Below are 25,017 nucleotides of genomic sequence, written 5' to 3'. Positions count from 1 at the left end.
CTTGTCTCTCTTTGAGCCTTTAACCTTGACATACGAGACACAACTTTAAACCTTCAAGTGTCTAAGTGAAATCTCATGACCTTGACTTTCCTTTTATGGAATTTTGAACCTTATGAAGACTGAGGATTCTTTATTGATTAAATATGTTGATGTGTTTAACAAATCCACCCAAAATATCTTGGGTAAACCTCCATGAAGTCTCATGTTCTTCACCCTCTTGTTCAATGTATGGTTTATCATCTCAGTTACTTTATTATGTTGATGTGACTCTAAAACCCTCATATGAATTTTGATTACATGGTCAGCATACTAGTCAACAAATTATTTGTTGTTGTAATCGCCCCCATTGTTTGAACTGAAACACTTAATCTTCAAGATCATTTCATTCTCCACAGTAGATTTTCATTTCTTGAATGCGTTGAAAACCTCAGACTTCTGCTTCAAGAAATAAACCTGAACTTTTTATGTTCATTCATCAATGAAGATAACATAGTATCGAGATCCTCTAATTAAAGAAACTAAAGTGGGACCGTAAACATCTGAGTGAACTAACTCCAATTTCTCAGACTTGGATGGATGACCTATCTTCATAAAAGTGGATTTCTTCTGTCTTCCAAGGATATATGGCTCACGAGAAGTAATTGTCACGGTCTTCAGATATGGAATTCTTCCTTTGGAGACTAGCATCTTCATTTCCTCCTTACTTACCCCTACTTTGAAACGACTCAAAAATACGACCCAAAAATTTCATTTTTCAACATAACCAAAAACCATAATCTGAGTGTCATATCATAAAACCATACATGATGTATCTCAAAATAATAAAACACTGTGCGGAAAACTGTATCATATCCATGTCATATAAATATCAAGAACTAAATCAACTCCCAGGATAAAAGCTGAAGCTGTGGTGTGTGCGATGCCATCATCCCGAGCTCTTCCCTCTACTGGCGGAAGTACCTGAAACCAAAACTGAAACTGTAAGAACGAAGCTTAGTGAGCTCCCCCAAATTACCACATACCATACAATAATATATCAAACACATACTGGGGCCTTGCCCCCTCCATCGGACCAAAGTCCGAAGCTGACTGACTGGGACCTTGTCCCCTACATCGGACCGGAGACCGAAGCTGACATCGGACCGAAGTCCGAAGCTGATTGGGACCGTGTCCCCTACATCGAACCTAAGTTCGAAGCTGACATCGGACCGAAGTCCGAAGCTGACTGGGACCTTGTCCCCTACATCGAACCGAAGTTCGAAGCTGACATCGGGCCGAAGTCCGAAGCTGACTGGGACCTTGTCCCCTACATCGAACCGAAGTCCGAAGCTAACATCGGACCATAGTTCGAAGCTGACTGATCATAACATAAACGTATCACTTAACATGAACACACATAATCCTGTCTGAGCCACGAAGGCATCAAACGTGCTAACTACTGCATCGGATAACAATCCGGATACTACTATTAGCTAAACGGGCCGGCGTTGTGACCTTAGACCCGTTCCTACTGAAAAGGAACTCACCTCGTGAACTGGCTGCTGAGTGAATAGCTCTGAGGGCTAACTGCTGCTGCTCCGGTGCCTCCCCGGCTACAAGTCCATAAACACACTCAATCAAATACTAAACACTGCATTGGGTAAAATGACTCTTTTACCCTGTGTCAAAGTCAACTCTCAGACAAAGTCAACTCTCGGTCAAAGTCAACCCACATTTGACCTGACTCGCCGAGTTGGGCCGCCAACTCGCCGAGTCCCTATTCTTACTCCTCGACCCTACTCGCTGCTACTCGTCGAGTATGGCATCGACTCGACGAGTACTCATTCGATCCAAGAACTCAGAAAATCTTCATCCGACTCGCCGAGTCATATGAACAACTCGACGAGTTGTTCTTGAGCTTAAGAAGATTGCCTTGGACTCGCCGAGTTGTATGAACAACTCGCCGAGTCCCTCCATTACTGAGTCTACCCTCAAACTCGCTGAGTCCACTCCACTACTCACTGGTCCCACTCGACACCGGTCAAAAAGGAAGAATCGGGGACTCGCGACTCGACTCGCCGAGTCGTTCTTCCGACTCGCCGAGTCGCCGCCATGCAACTATTCTACACTCGATTCTGCTCGAATCCAAAACATACAAATGATAGATCTGAGTCCAATAAGCTGATTTACCACGTAAAGTTTCCAACTTTACGTGTACAAACACATGAACAAGGGAATAAAGGCTAAAAGATGCTTAAAAGGGGTAGATCTAGGGTTAATATGCAAAATAGCTCCATAAAGGCAATAGATCTGGGCTCTACAACTCCTAAATGAACAGATCTAAGGTTATCTCGGCATAAGAGATCTTCCATATCAACATAAAGCTTTGAGAAAGGCATTAACAAGATCTAGAAAGGGTTTTAAGGCATAAAAGAGAGGGAAAACGGAAGAATACCTCAAAGAGCTCTTGTTTTCCCTTGAATCTCTGCTCTGAAATCCTTCTCCTTGCTCCTTTCTTCTTCTCCTTCTTCAAGCCTTCACAAATGCACACAAGATCACTAAAACAAACACTCAAGATCGAATTAGGGTTTTCTCACAGCTTTTGAGGGTGAAGGAGGCGAGATTGGGGGCTATAAGGTGGCTTAAATAGTGGGCAACCCGGGGATTTAGGGTTTCTCCCAGACGGATAGACTCGCCGAGTCGCCAGCTAATCACGTGCTCGAAATCCCGACCCTACTCGGCGAGTCAGGCTATGAACTCGCCGAGTCCCTCTTGCAAAACTTCAAAATAAATACCAAGGAATTATCATACCGGAGACGGGTCGTTACATACTTCTTCTACAGAAGGTGTTTCATCTTTAGAAACCTCCGCCATATATATTATACCATGTTTTTTACCTTTAGCAAGAATTAAGGTCCCTTTATTCACCTTCCATTGTTGATGACCAAATGTAACATGGTGATTCTCATTATCAAGTTGCCTTACTAATATCAATATTCTCTTCAGGTATAAAAAAAACTTGACATTCTTCAAGGTAAATTTCATTCCCAAATTTGTATTGAAAAGCACATCCCCAACAAATGTGATATCTAAGAACTTTTTATCTACAAGTTTGACATTCCTATTGTAGTGTTTGAAATTTTGCATTACATCTTTGGAATAACTAGCATGAAACAATGCACCAGAGTTCCATGATTTTCGATTCTATTGAGTTTTTGATACAATAAACAAGTGCGTCATCGCCAAAATCAGTTGCCACATTCATCTCCTTCTAGCATGTATCTTCCAAAGGCTTCAGACACTAATTTCTGAAGTGACCGCTATCTTTGTAATTCCAACTAGTGATATCCCTTATGTTGTTACATCTACCTCTTTTTCTCGATTTTGATCTTCCTCTACCTTCATCCCATTTATTAGACCCTCCTCTTATGTCTTTAGTACTTAAGAGACTATTAAAAGCTTCTTCAACACTCCGTCTGCACACATCCTCACTAAGGATTAAATCGTGAATGTCTTCGAATGCTAGCTTAGCACATCCAACTGAGCTGCTAATTGTTGTTATTGTACCAAACCAACTATCAGAAAAAGGTGATGATAGTAGCAATGCATAGACTTCATCCAAGAATTCAATACCAACCAAAATCAACCTTGAAATGATTTAATTGAATTCATTAACATGATTGGTAACTGAGCCACCATCCTTCGCCTTCAGATTCATCAACTATCGAATCGAGAAAACCTTATTTGTTGCTGAATGTTTTTCATACATATTAGAAAGCGCCTTGATAGACCCATGAGTAGTCTTCAAATTGACATTGTTGCAAGCTACATTCTTTACTAAGGATAATCTCATCATACCAAGTACATGTCGATCTAATAATTCCCACTAATCCTTCTTTATCGTTTCAGATTTCTTTTCGGACAATGGTTCATGTAATTTTTTTAAGTAAAGAGAGTCTCCGATTAGCATTCTTTCGAATCCGAAATCATGACCTTCGAATTTTTCGATCTTAACTTTCCCATATTCAACCACAACTCGTATACCAGTTTGTTGGGAACTCAACAAAACAAGTTAAACAACTTTAGACAAATGATAAACGATTTCAGTAAAACATGCGAAAATAAAACTGAGAATTCTACAAACGAAAAAATAAACACGGTATTTAACATGGTTTGGTCAAAGTGATATACGTCCACACGCTATAGAGAGAGAGAGAGAGAGAGAGAGAGGAATTCATTAATTTCTGAGAACAAATACTATCACTAAATTGTTTATTGTTTGTCTGAAGTCACTATATTTTGGATGACTATCATAAAATTCACTATATTTTAGTTTTTTTTTTCATTTTAGAAACCCATAAATATAATATAACCAAATAACATAATGTCATCATGCTATGTCAGCATGTCACGTAATCAAAAGTGTTACATCAGTTGTCAACCGGATTAACCGGTTAAATAGTCATAATTATAACAAATAGATAAAAAAAAGTGAAGTGTATATATATATATATATATATATATATATATATATATATATATATATATATATATATATATATATATGAGTGTGTGTATATGTGTGTGAAACTAAAATAAATAGATATTATTTTATTTGCCAAATTTAATTTTCTCCAGGTTAGTATTAAGATATAATACAATCAATTCAATATTTTATTATTATAAATTAGGGTTTGTATTTTCATGTGAAGCAAAGAAAACCCTGAAAACAGTTGCAACAATGTAATTATTTTTTAAAAACGGACAATATTTGTTATCAGGTTCAATAGAAAATAACATTTAGCTTATCTGATTGTTATGGATTTGAATGTCTATCAAACATCATATTTCAGCAATATGACATGTTGAAAAATTGAAATATATTGAGTATTAAGTAATACGAAAAATGTAATTCATGACAAAAATAATTCGAAAAATGGATATTCATAACAATATAACAGATACATATTTTAAAACAATATAAATAAAAATGGATTCAATAATATATTATTATGTAATAAAAGTTATAGTAAAGAAAACCAGAATAATTTGCTTGAGTTATTTATAAAGGTAAAATGAATATATATATATATATATATATATATATATATATATATATATATATATATATATATATATATATATATATACTAAAAAATGTATTTTATAATGATATAACAAAAAGTTAAGACTGAAAATATGTCATGTTGATATACGTTGGATCAACCAAAATTTGTATCATTATATAGATAAAAGTATATTTAAGCTCTTCATAATAATATATTTCAATTTATATCGAGTATTATGTTATAGAAAAACGTAATATGTAACGATATAAAGGAAAAAACCCTACTTTACAACAATATAAATGAAACAAATTTTAAGATCAAAAATATGTCATATCTGATATATTTCGGACTGATACAACTTTGTATTATTATTATTATTATTATTATTATTATATATATATATATATATATATATATATATATATATATATGTGTGTGTGTGTGTGAAAGTTTCTAAATGATATATTCGGATTTATACCAAGTATTACATAAAAAAAAGTTATGATAAAAATCAGATTAAGTAGAGGTAATAAATTAATAATCTAATAATCAAAAAATAAGATAGTCTCAATGACATATTTTGATTTATACCGACTATTACGTAATATAAAAACATATTTTATAACAATTTAAAATAAAAACAAATCTACATTAATGATACAAAAAAGTAGGATTTAAGATCGAAAATATATCATGTTTGATATATATTGGATTGAGACATGTTTTTTTATCATTATATAAGGAAAAAATAATTATAAAGTTTAAATGATATATTCTGATTTATACCAAATATTATATGTTATATAAGAAAAACTATAATGAAAAACATGTTAAACAGCTTAAATTAATTATAATAACAATAAAATATAAAATGTTGATTATTGTTTTTATTCATTCGTTATGAAATTTGTTAAACTAGCAAATATTGAATTTAATATCGGGTTCTCATAAAAACATTGAGAAGTTAATAGGGCAACAATGACACTCTCTATTGTCAAAATCTTTTTAGTCAACTTTTTGAAATATATATTTTCAAAGTGATTTTATATAGTTACTCATTTCACGAATATCAAATTGTAAAAAAAAAAAAATAATAATAATAATAATAATAATAAATAAATAAATAAATTGCATCGTATGTACAACCTACAACCCACGTCGAATATGTACAAGGGCTCATCATGTGTAGGTTAAATCGGAGAGCATTAATTATATTTACGGTGTATCAAAGTTTCAACTTTAGACTTCATTTATAAAATTCAACACATCAACCACTAGGCTCTGTTGGTAGGGGCGAATATCAAATAGTATGTTTGTGTCTTTATTGTTTAAACCTTTAATACTTATTTTGTACTAAAAAATTGAGATATGTGGTTTCTTCGCATCAAAGAATATTTTATGTGTCATATAAAGAGATGTAAATGTTATTGGATACAAAAAAAAAAAAAAAAGGACAATCGGATCTAAAATGCACCAAAAACCAATGAGAGAATGCATTAGATCACATCTAAACTCTCTAGTTAAACGTGTTTGCACGAATATTAGTGTGAGGAGGTGAATGGGGCATTAAGAAGATGGGAATGAGAGAGTGAAAGGTCCGGAAAGAATTCTAACTAATCTGTGCAAGTAGCTTTGGAGGAAGGAGTGTGTTCACTAACAAACCTCTTAATTTAACATTGCTTCTAAAGACTGTCAAGATGTTGGTTGAGTAGAGATTTAGTAGCAGTGGCGGCCCTGGGGTGGTGCCGGCGGTGCGGTCGCACCGGGCCTCCGATTTTTGGGATAATTTATAGTTATAGTATTGGTATTTTTATGAAATCTATTTTTATGTTTTATCAATAAATAAAATTAGTCTGGTAACATTTGGTACCAATTTTAGATGCATTTTAATTTTGAAAAAAAATCAACAAAAATCAAAATCTAATCATAAATTTAAAATTTATCAACAATTTAAGGAAAATATCTATATCCAAAAAAAAATGCAAATCTGTTTTCTTTATAAATTTTAGAAAACGTTTTTATTTTTTATAAACTCACCAAAAAGTAAGAAAAAATCTCATAGATGAATTTTCTTTTAAAAATGCTACAAGATTGATGTTTAGAAAATAATAATGTGTTCCTTTTTTTAAAATTGTTTATAACAGTTTTACAGATTTATTTGATTACCAATGAGTGAAGACATTATTTTGTGGTAGTGAATTTATGAGATGTTTTTTAGCAACTTTATATTTTGAATTAGTGGTAACAAATGTAATTAATAATATTTACAAGAAATTTTTTATGGGGCCTCACTTTAGCTTTTACACAAGTTCTCCGAAATGTCAGGGTCGGGCCTGTTTAGTAGTCATATTTATATAGAAAAGCAAGGGAGATGTATAAAGTGTGGCAATTAGGATGATATTTAGCTACTTAGTGTACCATGAAATTATGTGACGGGGCGTTCAATGTGGGGTTGTGTCATGAAAATGTTGTATTGGAAAATCAATTATACTTAATGTCAACATGGTCAACATCAGAAGTGATCCACCTCCTAATATGCCTTGTAGATCAAGAAACATACAAAAAGAAGCATGAATCCTAATACGGTGTTCATGACATGGAGAAGATGTATGAGATCGTTCCACAGGAAACAATTTGGATGACCTTAGAAGCTAAAAGGGTCCCAATGAGATATGCCTTTTCTACAAGCGATATGTATTTTTGGTCCACCATATGTGCCTAAACTTCAACCGGTGATATAATGGAAATTAGGTTGCATTAGATATTAGCTTTTAGCACATACATCTTTGCTTTGATTTTGAATTATATGTAGTGTTCTATTTAAGGAGGGCTACCAAAAAGTGTATGATTTTTCTAAAGATATTGTGTTGATGGCAAAAGACTATGATCCTACTAAATGTTAGATTAGATACTTGGAGTAGGACGTTGAAAGAGAATGTGTTACAAGTCAAAAGCATCAATATGAAATACCTTTGGTATAGATTTGGTAGGGATTATAATAATTGAGGAGTATATAACTATGCATCGGAGAGCAACTACTACACCTAAAGGGTGTATTTAGGATCTATGATCCATAAGGAAAATAGTGTTGAAAAATATGTTTCCTATTATGAAAGGCAAGTTAGTTAAAGTGGAGGGTGACAATACGAGTTTTATACGACTAAAAGCTCCCATGAACTAAAGGATAGATTTATAAGATGGTAGTTTGGACAACAATTGCATATAGATCATAAAGTTGTCTTATTGGGAATGAATTTGTGGGGAAGATGGGAGTTTTAGAAATAAATTTTGTAATATATTTATGGTTGAACATTATTAATAGGTTAGAAGTGGCATTGATCATCTAAAAATTGAAGGAAGAAATATTGTGGTTATTCAAACATGTATAAAAGAGGCAACCAATTACTATGGTTATAAGAATGGAGATGGTTACAATTAATGGTGTGAGGAAGATAGGACGCATGTGAAGGAAGTGGAAAGATAGTCTAGGTTAGGAAAGAAGGATTTTGCTCCTTACATGGAAATAACCTTGTATATGAGTGTGTGGATGCTTAAAATTAGGAAAATGGAGTAGTGTGGGTCATAGTCTCTTTTTTTTAATTTATATGTGTTATATACACTATGTAATTAACTATTTTTCCTCTTATTTCTTTCAGCTCTATTGCTTGTATTTTCTTTATTTTTTACTTCCTTTTTATATACGATTATGAGCTTGAGTTTCATGTGGCAAAGGTTAATATTTGGAAGTTGGCTCTCTATTTTTAGAGAATTTGATGTCATATGACCATTTGATGTAAATAGAAAATATTCAAGTGTATGATGTTGTACAAGTCAAATGGTGTAAATTTGTATAAGGCTAGTTTGATCCCAAAATTACGAATGATGTAGGTTAAAAAAACATGTGCCCTTAGTGGGGTCTGCCCCTTGTGTTGGTCATGCTAGCATATCGACAAATAGCGTTGACGAATAATGACTTTTCGGTGTTTGGAGCAACATCCTAAAATCTAAATACATATTTGATAAGTCATGAAAGTGACATTGCTTCAAACCAATCTAATCAATGTTTTCATAAAATAAAAATAAAAAAAGAATAAAAAAAATTGATGTTTGTTGTGCATGAATGATTGTTTGCATGTATGTTAATAACATGTTATTTTTGTTATGTTGATCAAACTAACAATTTTTTGTCACAAAATTTTTACATAAAGTAAATGGATAAGGTGTGTGTAAACATTGGGATAAGTATTAAACATCAAAGGGGCCATTATTATATTAAGTAAATTTCAAATAAATTCAGCTATGGTGATTGTTGTCTCGTGATCACTCTATAGATCTGAGTGTAAAACTAATGCATAATTAGCATGGTCAAAATATAACTAAGTTGATATGGGTTATTTGGTGTTTGATATATGTCAATGACAAGCACCACACCTTATATTGCTTAATCCCTATGGAAATTATGTAGGTTGTGTAAGCAATTTGAGTATTCAACATTAGTGAGAAACTCAAAGAATATTTGAAAATATAAAAAGGAACCATGGAGTACGGTGTGAGTTATCTTAGGGGAGATGTCATTTCTTGGGCTTCCAATATATAAACTTGCATAAAAACATCAACAATGGAATCCAAATTTGTTGCATTGCCAACTATCGTAAAATAGGTATTATTATTAAGAAGTTTAGTATATGTAATTTTGTTATGGCCTAAATTGATTTCACGAATCTTTTTCATTATGATAGTTTTCCTAATTTGGTTTAAGACATATATACAAGTATAAAATATCAAGTTTAAACATTTGGGTGTTAGACACAGCATGGTTAGGAAGTTAGTAATGAATGTTCTGATATTGCTAAATGTGTTGAGATGCATTAGAAATTGGCAAACCATTTCACTAAATGTGTAAAAAATGAATTAGTCCACAAGTTTGTTATTTCAGATGGGGTTAATTAAAATCAACATAAACCCTTGACAACATTAGAACCTAAATTCATTATAGGAATATGACACTTAAATATTAGAACGCTTGATAAATCATTAGATGTATTTGTTCGAATCTACAATGGCAAAGGCTAATGCTTTGTCCTCTTAATAATTCATTTGGTAAAATGTATTGTAGGTTACATGATTTAAAAGAAATATCTATGTGATCGTGAAGTATAACTACATTTTTAAAAAATAGGACTTAATTTTTACGGTGGATAAGGGAATATAACTTTACAATTCATTCATCATTATTTACTAGATAAGTGTAGAAATCTATATGTATTTTATCTTTAAGTATTTAATTATAAATTCAATCCTTATGACACCTCAATTCTAGAGTAGTTAGGATACGTAAAATAATGTTACAAAAATTGATCAATTCGACATTTGCATTTATACACAAGTTTTTTTTGTTTACATTATTGTATAAATTCAATGGTTATACTAAAATGGGGGAGGGTTGTTGCTCATTTTAGTGTCACCTAACTATTTGATGTAATTAGAATTTATACACATGTCAAAGAAGACTTGGACTGTGATCTAATAAGAGTTAGATACATATATAAGATTAGTTTGATTCCAAACACGAAGAATGATGTGGGTCAAAGGGAAGAGACCATTGTGGTGTTATATTGGAATGGATTTTGACCATGGAAAATATTCATTTTCCAAACCTCAAAGAACCTTTAACTACCCTTCAGAAACCTTTCAAAACCTTCTAAATGCTTATGAAGTGAAGTTCCCTTCTAGACTTGAGAAGTTGAAATCCTTGATTGAGATGTTTGTGAACCTTCTAAAAACTGATCAAGTGAAGTACCCTTTTGTATTTCTGAAGTTGAAGCCCATAATGGACATGTATGAGTGCCTTCTAAAGATTTTAAAAGGTGGTGTGCCTTCTGAATAATTTAGAAGGTGAGATTTTATGAGCTACTCAAATCTTACTGGTTCAATCCTAACTGTCTATAATTGTTTGTAGCTTTTAAAAAGTCATCAATTCATTATCCTTATCCATTTTATATGTACAATGGGTAGATATACTAAGTATATGTCATAATTTTGGCTCTTCTACAAATTTGAACCTTTCATACACGAACTTACTTTGTTGCTTCATTTGTGTGCGTAAGAACTTGAAGTGCTATCTTGTAGATTATCTTGTATCAAAGTTTTTTATACCCAGGCAAAAGGTCAAATTATCGATTAAGGAAAGATAAATTATACATGATTCATAAGATATTCATGAACCATGATCATCAATTTGCTCTTATTTCATCCCCTTATTTTTAACATTTACCTTTGAGTGGAGATACGAATATCTATAACTAATCTCCACCTTACCTCATTGTTATGTGATTTGGGTATTGTTGTTGTTTGGATTTAGTCTTTCGTAAACTGGTATACATTGTATATAAAAAGTATTAAACTCTTATTTGTGTGTAGCTATTAAAGCCAGACCCCATGGTGGTGGCTACAAAACTTCTAGCACGCAAGCAGTTTATAGATACCGGAAAACAATTCAACATGATTGCTGCTTCATGGATTCAGTTCATGATTCATGATTGGATTAACCACCTTGAATCAACACAACAGGTTCGATTGGATTACATTTATTCATTCATGCGGACAACCTATCTATATAATCTTCTAATGAACACCACTTGATTATATATTTACTTCCAAAGATCGAACTTAATGCACCTAGAGAAGTAGTTGGTCAATGCCCTCTAAAATCCTTCAAATTCTACAAGACGAAAGAATTTGATACTGGTCTCAGTGATATCAAGAAAGGTCATCATAACACCAGAACTCCTTGGTGGTATTATTTCTTCCAAAACTACGATTTTTCTTTTAGATTTGTGACATTAAGTTAGAATTATGAAGTTAAGATTTGTGTGTTACAAACATTTTATATATAATATGAAGTTAAGAGGCTTATACATATAGGGACGGGAGTGTAATATATGGAAACAATTTGAGAGAATTGTGGCAAGTGAGAACATTCAAAGATGGAAAGCTAAAGATAGCAAAAGATGGTCTCCTCCAACATGACAACAATGGATTGGCCATAGCAGGTGATATCCGTAACAACTGGATTGGTGTTTCAACTTTGCAAGCCCTTTTTATCCAAGAACACAATGCTATTTGTGACACGTTAAAGGTATCTACTTGCATCCATTAATTTTAACTTAACTAATCATATTTAGCTCTTACAATATAGTTATGAAAATCAGAAAGAATATCATGATTTGGATGATGAACATTTGTATCGTCACGCAAGACTAGTGACTTCTGCGGTGATTGCCAAGATCCACACCATTGATTGGACCATTGAACTTCTGAAAACGGACACGCTTGCTGCCGCAATGAGAATTAATTGGTAATTAAATCAATTTTTTAAGTTAAAGTATTACTAGCATAAATTATGTTGAAAATTGATTAATTCAGGCATGGTGTGTTGGGGAAGAGATTCAAGGAGACAGTTGGGCATGTTGGAGGAGCTGTTTTGGGAGGTCTTGTAGGGTTAAAGAAACCTAATAACCATGGGGTACCCTACTCATTAACGGAAGAGTTTACAAGTGTTTACAGAATGCATTCGCTTTTACCTGATCAGCTTTTCATTAGGGATGTGAATTCAAAGCTAGGACCTAATAAGTCTCCAAGATTGAGCAAAAAGTAAGTTTTCGCATTGGCAGCAATTATATTCCTAATAGAACTTTTAAGTTATTATAGTAAATTTACAGGGTTGACATGATAAATTTAATTGGGAAGAACGGAGAGACGGAATTGTCGGAAATTGGATTCATAACACAAATGGTATCAATGGGTCATCAAGCATGCGGTGCACTTGAGCTATGGAATTATCCGATGTGGCTTAGGGATATTGTTCCCCAAAACATGGATGGCACAGATCGGGTCGATCATGTTGACTTACCCTCACTTGAGAGTAAGTATCATTTTTCTTTCACTAAACATACTCATTATATTATATGAAGTCCATTTTGACATATTTGTCGGATAAATTTTACTTAGATACAAAGATAGATCCCGAAAAGTATAATAATAGAGAAAAACAAGTGTTTTAATAGTAATGGTTAAAAGAAAGGGAGGATGCTATAATAAAAATATGTTGCTATTTTGAAGCATGTAGTTGTTAATTTATTAAGAAAACTGTGGTGCAGTTTATAGGGACAGGGAACGGAATGTAGCAAGATACAATGAGTTCCGTAGATCACTTTTGTTGATCCCCATCTCCAAATGGGAAGATCTAACGGATGATATAGAAGCTATTGACACATTGCGTGAAGTATACAATGATGACATTGAACAACTCGATCTGTTGGTAGGAATGGCGGCTGAGAAAAAAATCAAGGGATTCGCCATAAGTGAAACAGCCTTCATAATATTTGTAACCATGGCATCAAGGTAACCTCACACAATTTCAAAATGAAAACTGAGAAGAAACAAATAGAAATAGAAGCGAACTGACTTCTGGAAGTAAATTGTAGGAGACTTGAGGCAGACCGATTTTTCACTAGTGATTACAATGAAGAGGTGTATACAAAAAAAGGGCTTGAATGGATTAACACAACAGAGAGTTTAAAAGATGTGCTGAATCGACATTATCCAGAGATGACTGATACTTGGATGAACTCAACAAGTGCTTTTTCCGTGTGGGATGCTTCACCAGAACCTCGTAATCATGTACCCTTATATTTCCGTGTTCCTAAGTAACACACTCACTCTTCAATCTTCATGTTCCATTCCATTGCATGTATGTATAATATAATATTACTCTAGTTTTTATTTCTTGAAAAATAACACGAGTGTAGTGTTTGTGTGGGTTTAAAGTTTGAATAAAGTAAATGTAGTCATAATTGGTGAATGGAATATCAATATACCAAACTTTTGGCTGTGTAGTAACTAGTAAGTATGAAATAAAACTGCAAAGACAAGAAAACTAATTAACCTAACAAACAAAGAGTAGTAGTTAAATATCTACACTGGAAATCCTCTTCTTCTTCTTCTTCTTCTTCTACGATGGTCACTCTCTTTCTCTCTCTCTCTCTCTCTCTCAGATAGATAGATAGAACGCTCCGATTCCGGTTGGCCACAAGACCTGAAAAAGTAATCACGGATTCCAAGGTTTCAGTATATAATAGTAATAAATTATGGAATGTCAATATTAAACACAAAACTCACCAGAGGGTATGCTGGAATTGAACTAGTAGTATTTTCTACTGCCATGATGGATGTTTATAGCTGTTAATCCTACTATCCCCATCCCAGCCATCAACAGGCTCCTTCCTCTTAAATACTCCACCACCACCACTGCTGCCGCCACTGGCCGCCATCTGCTGAAACATCTTCAACTGTTCATCACCAAGAGGAAGCTGTCTCAATCCTGAAGGCAATGTCTCATCCGGACCTCCAGGACCCGAGTTCAAATCCAGACCATGGGTTCCCCATTTTTTGTTATCGTTACTCGATCCACCAGGTAGACCCATAACATATGGCCTATAATTTGATGATGAAAGTGGGCCCACCAGTTGCGAGGGTATGGCTGGGAAACAAATTGGCCCAGGCCCAGGCCCAGCAGATGACCCCACATATGCTGGTGACACTGTATTTGAAGGCATAGAGAAATTAGTTTCAAATGGGAAACCTGGGAATTGGAATGGTGCTGTGGAGGGAAAAGCAACTGCAGGAGAAGATGATAACACGGGCCCTCTAAATAATTCAGGATTAAATGGAGTGCCACTACCACCACCACCACCAGAAGCAGAAGTAGCAGCCATAGGAGTCAACATTCTTTGTGGCACTGGCATGGAATAACTTTGTGCTGGAATCGGAATTGCTGGGTATGTACTACTTGGTGGAAACCAGGAATGGAAGTTTCCCACGTCTATGTTCCCCATTCTGACACTAGGAACATTAGGCAAAAACTGAATACCGTTTCTCGAATGTGGTATTGATTCGCTGCCAATTTCTTCAATTCCAGGCCCGTTGTTGAGATCAAACCCTGAAGAAAGAAGAGACCTTGGAGGGATTTGTGGTCTGCTAAAGCTAACCATTAACGGGCCCACATCGGGAGTTTCTTCACATGCATTTAAATCGAGATCGAGCCCTCCTTTGTTCCTGGAATCGACGTATTTTGACGAAGGTGGATTGTTTTGGTTTTGGTTTTGGTTTTGGTTGTTGACAATGACATCATCAGCAACACCAACATTGAGGTCAAAGTCCAAAAACTCACGGGCCTTTCGAGGCTCAGCTGGACGAAATGCACTGGTGGCAGCAGATCCCTTCCACCCAAGCTCAGCCTTGCCTTTTAGCAGATTCTCAGATGATAAAAAAGGTCCTTTAGCAGCTGCTGCTACAGTAACTGAAGCCACCCGGTTTCCACCCACAACAGAACTTGCAGAATGTAATGAGCTATGCCTTTCGATATCATCACTAGGAACAACTTCATTCAAGTCAAAATCCAGCTTCACTGTCTTTTCTGACACAGGAGGTGCTGATGTGGAGGCAGATGGGCCCGACCCATCTCCCTCTTGGGCCTCGTTTTTATCTACATTTTCACTGCTCTGCAGCAGGACAGAAGAATCAGGATCCGTATTTTCTTTCTCCTCAAACTGCTCTAAACTAACATGGCCACAAGATGGTTTCAGCAATTCAGAATCCACATCATCATGCTCTTTCTGCATTGATTTCTTTTCATCCTCATGCTTATCTGATGATGACCTGGAAGAAGGTTCATCATTGACATGTGTCTCGACCTTTCCACTTATACCTGTTGCATCTGCTGCTGCTGATGGAGCGGGCCCTACCTCAGGTGCCATAGGTACAGCATTACTGGTTTCCGCCAACCTGGCATGATCATGACCATTGCTGACTTTAAGATTATCTTCAACTTGGGAACCATCTTCAATTGATTGTCTGGGATTGCCATTATCTTCAGAGCAAGTGTCTTCAGGTAAAGGTTGTTTGTTTTCAGGGGAACATGATGATGTTGCCACGTCAGACCTAGACATCTCACCAGCAGCCACACTGGCGAGAAGATTCATTCCAACATCATTGCCAGCTGGCAAAGACGTGTTGACTTCAGAAAACTTCGCACAGCTTTCAACCAATGCATTTATAGAGCTGTAAGACGCTTCATGTGACTTCCCTGATTTTATTGTCCCACCTCCACCTGATGCTGAGTCAGCACCTTTGGATGCCTCACCATCGTCAGCATCACAGCCAACCAATCCTTCTTTCCCTTTACATGAATCCGTATCCATAGCTACCACATTGTTGTCTGGTGGTGTCTCCACTTTTCCCTTTGGCCTCCCACTCCCATCAAGATGATCTTCAACGGATCCACCACTGGCTGTGTGTGCAGGGCTTCTTCCCGTGTTCGGCAGCCGGACAATAAGTCTCTGGCTGTTGTGTATGTTTTCTTCAGTTGCCCTTTCAGGTGTAGCTCTAAATGGTGACCCTTTACCAGAAGCAGAAGGGCTAGAACTGCTACTCTTTTCCTGTTTAACTGGCACATCTGAAGGGGCAATGCCAGGTGGCACCGGTCCCGGAAGTTTTGTAGGGCTAGGAGATTCTGGTGACTTGACGATAGCTTCACCGGAATTATGCTTACCCTGAGCTTTCACTACAGAAGGTTGTGAAGTAGAAATCTTGACTTGTTTGACCACATGAGGGGACACTTCAGGCATCATTTGCTTGTTTGACCAGGAACCTGAACCTGCACGTCTTGTACCGGATCTTGTTTCAATGATATTCATTTGCTCGACTCGTTTTCTTTCAATCATATTCATTTCAGCTTCAACACTTTTCTTCCACGTGTCAACTAAACACTTAGCTTTCTTCAAAATCTCAGGGTTTTTATGGCTACGTAAGTGATTGACAGACTTACCGACATTACAAGTCTGTAAAGCATGAATATTCACAGGTAACCTGTCAAGTGCACGAAGCAAAGCAAAAAGAAACTCCTCCACAGATAAATCACCCTCTTTAGGACTACCATCACTAATCTTCCCCTTGTGGAACTCTTGAAGCCATTCATCTAAAATAAGCAAACCCCTAAGCTGAACAAACCGACTAAGGCAATCAAAACTGTCAGTAACTGATATGACATTAACAAGCATAATTCTGGAAGCAAGGTCAACTTTCTTGTCACCACTCTCAGGCTGCATCAGCTGTATTATTTTCTCAACACCTTCAAAATCCACCAACCCTCCTTTATCAGTAATTTTGGCAATCTCAGCCTTTAACATGTCTTCAGGTCTAAGTTGACCAGAGTCTGAAGTCTGCTCTCTTTTCTTACCCTTTACCTGTGGTGTCCCATTTGGACCTGGACCAGGACCAGGACCATTCAAAGGTTTTGGGGAATGGCCTCCATACATTTCTACTCTTGTCTTATCTAAAAGCTGGTCTACTACTTCTTGTCGTTCCTGTGTCAGAAAAGACTACATAACCAATCAAGAGGATTTTCAACAGACGAAAAAGAAAGACAAAACTAAGCTAGTTACAATACTTACATTAAGATAATCTTGATCAGTTAGCCACCATAAACGTTTAGTCTCAACATCATAAACTCGTCTGCACACAAATGATGATACCCTTGAAGGAAGTTCAACTCCTTTACGAAGGAATGCGACTTTACAAGGATGAAGTAGTGATGCAGCGGGTATTTTATCTTGGTGAAAGGAGTAAAAGACCTCGTTTGGTGCTGCTTCAAGAGAGGCACCTTTTAAAAGCTTCACGTCAGAAGGGCGATAAAGCCAATTCACACTGAGGCTTAGATTGTCTTCTTTATCTACAATTAATCTACGAATTATACCAACAAATGGAGGGGAATCATGGGGTGGTTTGAACAGTGCACAGTCACCAACATGAATCTTGCGTCCATCCTGAAACAAATGTGCCAGATTTAGATACCAAAAATCAAAGATAGATAAGAAAGAGAATCAAGATTTCAGAAAGTATGTTAATTTTCATAACTCAACGTATGTTGTATGTTAGCTTTCCTTAAAAGACCTCAGACATAATTATGCATTCACAATGGCATCTAATTATATAGAAAAATCTTGTTGCAACCCCTGAGAACCACTTGCCAGCCTTGCAAACATGAAGTGATGTATATATATAATATATTCCACCACTCATTGCAGAATTTAGTAACAAAATATACCTCTATAAACAAACACAGATAATCACATCCGAAGATAGAAGATATTGAATCTCCTAAGTCCTAACTGCATGAGTTATATAGCATATCATGTAAATTGAATAAAGCGGGCATATTAAATTTACTACATATTGAAAAGGTAAGTGATTCATAAACAGCAATTTTTTTCCATACACAACAAACAGAACTGGATAAAGTGGGCATATTAAATTTACTACATACTGAAAACAGAACGTAGAGAAAAGCAAACGCAGGAAGGATGTGGTATTGTGCTTTGTGCAAGCCATGAATTGCCGTTCCAATCAATTTTCAAGATGCAAATATCAAGCAAAGGTCATGCTAATTCACTCGGCATCAATACAGGAAATAACGGATATTGAAATATTTCTAAATGTATATGTATAGCATGGATACGCGATGACTGGAATAAGAAATTACATACTTTGGAGAAAGAGTTAGAGTCAATGAATACGGAGGACTTGATGGGAGCGACTAGAGACGGCGTGGAGGGAGAGGGGACCGACCACATGTGCCGCCGGTTGAACCACAGCTCACCTTCCCACCGCCCATACATAACAGCCTTCTTCCATCATAATCATCAACGGCATCGCTTTTCGTAAAATATAATCCTTCTTCTCCGTACTGCGCGACGAGGACCATCAATTACCGGCGCCAATCTTTTGATCCCCTTTCTAATAAATTAAAAACCCTAAGTCTATGAACTGATTGATCCTGGATGAGAACAGTATGCAGGTCAGCACATCGAGATCGGTGATTCAATAACAGAATCCCTCGAAATCAGAGCTAAATCAATCATGAAAAAGTAGACGTGGTATGGGTTCGAATTAGGGCTTATGTGTCTAAGACTTGGTGAAACGATTTCGTTAACGAATAAAGGGGATAAAATTGTAGATCTACAAATTGGGGATGTCTCTGGACCGGATTTGGACCTAGCTGAGAATTCACGGAGAGAGTTGAAAACTTTTGGAGAGAGTGAGCGGATGGCGCCGATGCAATGAATGACAATGCTACGCCCAAACGGAGAATTAACGAGGCAGGTGCGGTGGTGTGATTGTTAATCGTTGTCAAGAACAAGACGATGTCGTTTGGAATTGCAACTTCTATATATTTCTTAGCGGATATTGTTACAAAAGCCCCCTGACTTTGTCAAAAAAAAAAAAAAAAAAAAAAAAAAAACTATCAATTTGGTCCTTACGGTTTGTAAAAACTTGCATGAAGGCTCAAAATCAAAAATTTTCTATGTTTTTGGTCCCAAAATTAGAAGATTCTAGTGGTTTTGGTCCTTGGAAAACCTAAAATGACAGTTTTGCCCTTTTAATTTCTTTTTTACATTATTTTTACCATGTATAATGTTTTTATAACTCCAAAATAAAAAGAAATTAAAAAAATATACATCATACCATACTCTCTCTCTCTCTCTCTCTCTCTCTCTCTCTCTCTCTCTCTCTCTCTCTATATATATATATATATATATATATATATATATATATATATATATATATATATATATCATCCTCATCATCATCATCATTTTCTTCTTCTTCTTTAAAACCTGCAACAAAACACAAATTCACTTGAAGATTGAGTATAAGCTTCATTGCAGCCCACTATTCCTCCTCCCCATTTCTTCGTCGGAAAATCCATGCAAACAAAATAAAAAATACCCAACGAGGACTGCCACCTCTAACCTACAACTAGATCAAAAACATCCACCATTACATATTCAAAATTAATCTCCAAATGTTCCAGGGATGTCAGTATTACGTTTCCTTCAAACTAATCGAGTTGTCAAAAACCAACAAAAACTTACCTTAAAAGCTTCAATCCATCGGTTTTGCATTCATCAATTTAAAGGTAAAGTAAAGGCCTTGAGCTTCAAGGGAATGGGTTTAGACCTTATTAGATGATGACAATGTTGGAAAAGTGGTTAAAGTCTTGGTTTGTGTCTTGAGGTCAAAGGGTAAAATGGGAAAAATGATGTTTTAGACTTCTTTCATGAATTATGGTTTTTAGTTCGACATGTTTTAAGTCAAAATTCACTAGATAGGAGTATGGGGATCGTCAATACCTTTTCATGGATATAAAGATCGTCGAAAACGGAGTTGAAACAAATAAGTTATAATTGTTTAAAGTTGGAGTGAAATTGGGTAAAAACTCGTTCTCACAAGGTGAGCAGTAATTCTCACGACCTGAGAAGTGCTCACGAGGTGAGAATTTATTCTCACGGCTTGAGAATTGTGCAGCCCAAAAGCCCACAAAATTTTTAGGGTTTTCAAGGTATTTAAAGGTAAGAATTCATGTTTTAGGGTATTTTCTTAGCCTCCATCATATCTAGAACCTCTTGGGAGAAACCCTAGCCTCTATTTTCAAGATTTGAGGTTCCCATCTCATCTCTCATCCATTTTTGGAGTTTTTGGTGGTTTTGGAGCAATGTTTTTATGCAAGATTGATCCAAAAATACAGGCCAAAAATTTTATTTTTAAGTAGGTCAATTCATAAAAACTTCGATATAAAAGTTTCATAATAATGCTTCATGTCTGAAAACCAGCCACATCATAATAATATGTCAGAGTACATCCCAGAAAATCCATAATGCGGAAAAACAAGAGTATGTGTGTGTGATATGCCGTTGCCGCGCCAGCTCCTTCCCCCTAGCTGAAGAGGTACCTGAAACCGAAACTGTAAATTGTAAGCACGAAGCTTGGTGAGTTCCCCCATAATACCACATACCATACAATCATATAATGAACAGCTAGGAGATACGCTATCTGAGAGATACGGGCCTCGCCCACACTCAACTACTAAACCATAACATACAAGTATCACACAGACAACGAGTATAAACAATTCTACCACACTAGCATATATCATCATCAAACTCAACTATGAGATACGGGCTCTGCCCACACTCCGATACTATCATATCGTCTATACGGGCCGGCCTTGGTGCCTTAGACCCGTTCCTACTGGAAGGAAACTCACCTCGAAAAGTAGCTACCGAAAGTCTGCCTGTTAGACGTCTGACTGCTGCACCGGTAATCCTCCGGCTATAAATCCATAAACATATATTAGTCACTCATAAATACCCTTAGGTCAAATGACTGACCTACCTCTAGTCCAAGGTCAACTCCTTGGTCAAAGTCAACTTCCAGTTGACTGGACTCACCGAATCCCTTTCCTACTATCACAGTACTAACTCATAAAGTCCCTATTCCCACTCACTGAGTCACCCTTAACTCACTTCTTGGGACGATTAGACTGACTCGCGATCCGACTCACCGAGTCCGAGAACAACTCGCCGAGTCCCAGAAGCATATCTCCTACTCGCTTCCAAATCCTCACCAGAGCATCCATCTTGAGGATTTGGTTCCTGGGACTATTGCTACACGTTAAATTGCTAACTTCGCGTGCAGCTACGAAGGGTTGGACCTTCTACACTTAAACCCTTCTTAACTCAGTAATAGCTCATATGACTCATCGAGTTTGAAGAACAACTCGTCGAGTTTCAAGCAATCTTCATAGGACTCGCCAAGTCGTTCATCCAACTCGTCGAGTCTTAAGACCATCTTCATAGAACTCACCGAGTCCACTTTGGAACTCGCCGAGTCCCTTCAAATCTCCTCCCATACAGACCAAATCTGAGACATGCAACGGTTCCAAACCATAGATCTAAGCTCCTAGGTTATGCTTATCACATAAAGTTGCAAAGTTTACGTGCATGCATGGCCCTATGAGCTCCAAAAGGCAATTTCAAGCTCTTTATGAGGTCATACACTCAATAGGTACCTCAATCACTTCAACCACTGAGACTTTACACTTCTAAGATGTCCATAAGGTCCGGATCTGAAGTCCTTTTAGAACATAGAGCATAAACACATGGAGTTTGAGGTTTTAGGGCTTGAAAACAACCAATTAGGGACAAAAGGGGATCTAATGAACTAGTGATCAAGGTAAGAACTTTTCTACCTAAATGGAAGCCTCTCACAGTGTGGATTTCGGATCTACTTCCCCTCCTTGCACTCCTCAACCTCCTCCTTCTTCTTCTAAGCTCCAAACTTCCTTCACAAAGCAAAAAATCACTCACAAGAACAACATGGGGGCTAGGGTTTCGCTCTACAGCTCTCTGGAAGTGTTAGGGACAAGGGAGGCCGAGTTAGAATGTTTAAATAGTGTGCAAACCCTCGAATTAGGGTTTTTGCCCAAACAGGGTCTACTCGTCGAGTCCGGGACCCGACTCGCCGAGTTCACCGCTTAAGTCCCGTGTCTCTTCTCGCTTCTACTCGGCGAGTTGGACCTTCAACTCGCCGAGTCCAAGGCCAAAATACAAGGTGTACAACAAATAGGATACGTACCAAGAACCGGGTGCTACACTTAGTTTGATTTTAGGAGGTTTGGGTTGGCTGTTCTAATGTTGAGGTAGTTGTTTGGCTTCTGTTGAGTAGTTCAAGTGAGTTTTCTCACTGTATCTATGGGTCGAAGGCACCAACGCCGACCTGTTACTTGTCGTATATAATGCTAGTTGTCTCTATGATACTTGCATGAAATACCATGATTTGGCCCCTGATAATTATATAAAAGACCAGGATTTGGCCCATGGCAATTATATGAAAGACCAGGATTTAACCGCTAACACTCATATATAAGATCGGGATTTGGCCCTCTACATTGTATGGAAAGACCATGGTTTGGCCCCATGACAGGAAATGATTATAAGACTATGATTTGACCCATACCATTTATTTTGTATGGTATGTGGTCCTTTGGGAAACTCACTAAACTTTTTGCTTACAGTTTATATTTATGGTTTCAGGTACTTTTATTTTCAAAAGGGACGGCTCGGCTTGATCGCACTGCATCTCCTGGAGTTTATTATGCACTAAATGTTTACAAACTACTATGATGTTTTAAGAATACTTTGAATCTGAATGTCTTTTTGAACAATGAATGAATGGATTTAACTTACTTAAAAATTAAATTTTACTAAGTATTTTTGTGACGTTACACTTGTAAGGGTAACTAACTTTAGGTTTTATACATATTTAATCAATATACTTATTTTTGTGATCTCTGTACTATTAAACTTATTGAAATTGTTCACAAAGTACAAATCTGATCGAGTAGTGGGTTTTGTCGGTTTTCAATGTCTTCTCCGGTCAAACATGAGTTCGTTGAATTTAGGGGCATCTTTTTTCGGATAACTTTGAATTTTTTAGTGATCCACACCTTGTTCTTCATCTTTTGACCCAACCTAAAAATCAATCCATCATCATACACACAACTTGCAATTCAGTTTCAAGAAATTTAGGTACATGCACAAGAAAAACCAAATCACGTTCATCATTTTAGTATGGTTACACATAAACCTACAAATAAATCGTTGAGAAGGGTTGTATCGGTTAGTCAGAATCACAATGTCAAGAACAAAACAGTCAAGGGCTTTCAGAAAACCATATATTTTGGATTTGGTTTCAGAGTATTTGCAGGTTGAAACTCGAATTCAAAATATGATTTTAGAACCAATTTTCATATTTGCACGTTTAAACTTGAACTAGAACTTCAAATCCGGTTTTAGAGCCGATTGAAGGTTCAAATTCGAGTTGTTTTGCATCAGAGTTTAGAGTTGATTTCAGATTCCATGTTCCAAATACCATGTTCTTCATTGATTCGTCGTGGGTTTAGGCTTTTCAAACTCAAAATCGAGCTTAAAAACTTATGCGAAACTAAATCGCCTTCATAAACGATAAGGAGATATACCTCTCAATTTTTTATTTTTAAATTTAGATACACTTATGATTTCTAAAATGGATAATAGAATACATATTGCATTAATTGTTTTGTTTTGAATGAAGTTAATAGTTGGTAGGATTGCTTCAATGCTTCAAATCTATTTTTGCAATCAATGTATCAGAGAATTTCTAAGTATTTTTAAAAGTAAAGGAAACAAACACAATTGCTAACCTAGAAGTATCATAGTTAACCTATAATTTATAACTCTTTTCAATATGTAAATTATCATTTAACCCATCAAACATGCATAAAATGGAAATGTGAGGTAAGTGCACGAGAAATATATGTACTTTATGGAGCAACAACTCACGAGAAGAACCTTTGGATATTCTTACAACTCTCCCCAAAAGTATAAAAAAACATAACATGATGTTTACTTGTTTTGTGCTTAGTCCTCTATTTAAGTGGCGAAAATTATACAAGTTTAAAAAAGATAACTTTAGTATTTGAAAATGTGATATTTAGGGGTTCTAAAAATCTCAATAGGCCACCATCATTAGCAAAGAAACCATTAGCATGTTTGTTTTTATGCCGATATTCCTTAAAACACTTCCATGTATTATTGTATTATCTACTTCAAGTGTACAACTATTTTCAGATGTCATGTTTTTATGCATTGTCTGTGTGCAACTAGAATATGTCTTGAAAATAGGGGTTCACAAACACGACTTTCCCCATATATCAATCGTATTTAAAACCGGATAGGGTAGCATGTGAAAACACAATATGGCTTGCTTCTATTCATCTTACTTTAACGTGTATCCTATGTTGTTGAACAATGTGATACTATTTCGGATAAACGGGTAGTAGTCCATCTAGTAATCCATGTATGTCTTTGTGTAGTCCTCATCCTCTGCCGTATTAATTATTTTGATTAATTAATTTTGGAGGTGTCGCCATTTTTACCCCAAAAAATAAAGTTTAAGTGAATTACACATGTTATTTATTTTAATTAAACATGTTATTTTTCGGTGCATTAATTGTAATTATCGACTATAA

General features: G+C 35.9%; 2 protein-coding genes across 3 annotated transcripts in view; one reads left to right on the top strand and one right to left on the bottom strand.

The window, feature by feature from the left end:
- LOC111876451 (alpha-dioxygenase PIOX) overlaps window positions 1–14,101 on the top strand; it is a 22,146-nt gene extending 8,045 nt beyond the window's left edge. The window contains exons 3-10 of the mRNA XM_023872977.3: window positions 11,469–11,618; window positions 11,711–11,844; window positions 11,973–12,186; window positions 12,260–12,405; window positions 12,474–12,701; window positions 12,770–12,972; window positions 13,208–13,451; window positions 13,535–14,101. Coding sequence (XP_023728745.1) covers window positions 11,469–11,618; window positions 11,711–11,844; window positions 11,973–12,186; window positions 12,260–12,405; window positions 12,474–12,701; window positions 12,770–12,972; window positions 13,208–13,451; window positions 13,535–13,760 — 1,545 coding nt within the window. The 3' untranslated portion in view covers window positions 13,761–14,101. The remainder of the gene's footprint in view (window positions 1–11,468; window positions 11,619–11,710; window positions 11,845–11,972; window positions 12,187–12,259; window positions 12,406–12,473; window positions 12,702–12,769; window positions 12,973–13,207; window positions 13,452–13,534) is intronic.
- Window positions 13,904–19,379, bottom strand: LOC111876449 (uncharacterized). Of its 2 annotated transcripts, none has more exons than XM_023872975.3 (4): window positions 18,653–19,379; window positions 17,561–17,932; window positions 14,229–17,488; window positions 13,904–14,145 (listed from the first exon to the last, which is right to left on the bottom strand). In XM_023872975.3, exons 1-3 carry the CDS (start codon window positions 18,782–18,784, stop codon window positions 14,264–14,266), a joined length of 3,729 nt encoding a protein of 1,242 aa, XP_023728743.1. In that variant the 5' UTR covers window positions 18,785–19,379; the 3' UTR covers window positions 13,904–14,145; window positions 14,229–14,263. The 2 variants fall into 2 exon arrangements, with proteins under 2 accessions (XP_023728743.1, XP_023728744.1); XM_023872976.3 differs by having other exon boundaries at window positions 14,229–17,473.
- Between the last annotated feature and the right edge of the window lie 5,638 nt (window positions 19,380–25,017).

Source organism: Lactuca sativa, chromosome 2, assembly GCF_002870075.4.
Source record: "Lactuca sativa cultivar Salinas chromosome 2, Lsat_Salinas_v11, whole genome shotgun sequence".
Classification (NCBI taxonomy): domain Eukaryota; kingdom Viridiplantae; phylum Streptophyta; class Magnoliopsida; order Asterales; family Asteraceae; genus Lactuca; species Lactuca sativa.
The sequence above is the reverse complement of the archived record's forward strand: the minus strand, read 5'-3'. Positions and strand labels throughout refer to the sequence as shown.

Bases quoted from the DNA above. Each gene is read 5' to 3' on its own strand.
- LOC111876449 (XM_023872975.3), bottom strand. From the start codon at position 18,784: ATGTATGGGCGGTGGGAAGGTGAGCTGTGGTTCAACCGGCGGCACATG. The intron at 17,933-18,652 runs GTATGTAATTTC...CATTTGTTTCAG, and splicing joins ACTCTAACTCTTTCTCCAAA to GATGGACGCAAGATTCATGT. The intron at 17,489-17,560 runs GTAAGTATTGTA...TTGGTTATGTAG, and splicing joins CTGATCAAGATTATCTTAAT to TCTTTTCTGACACAGGAACG.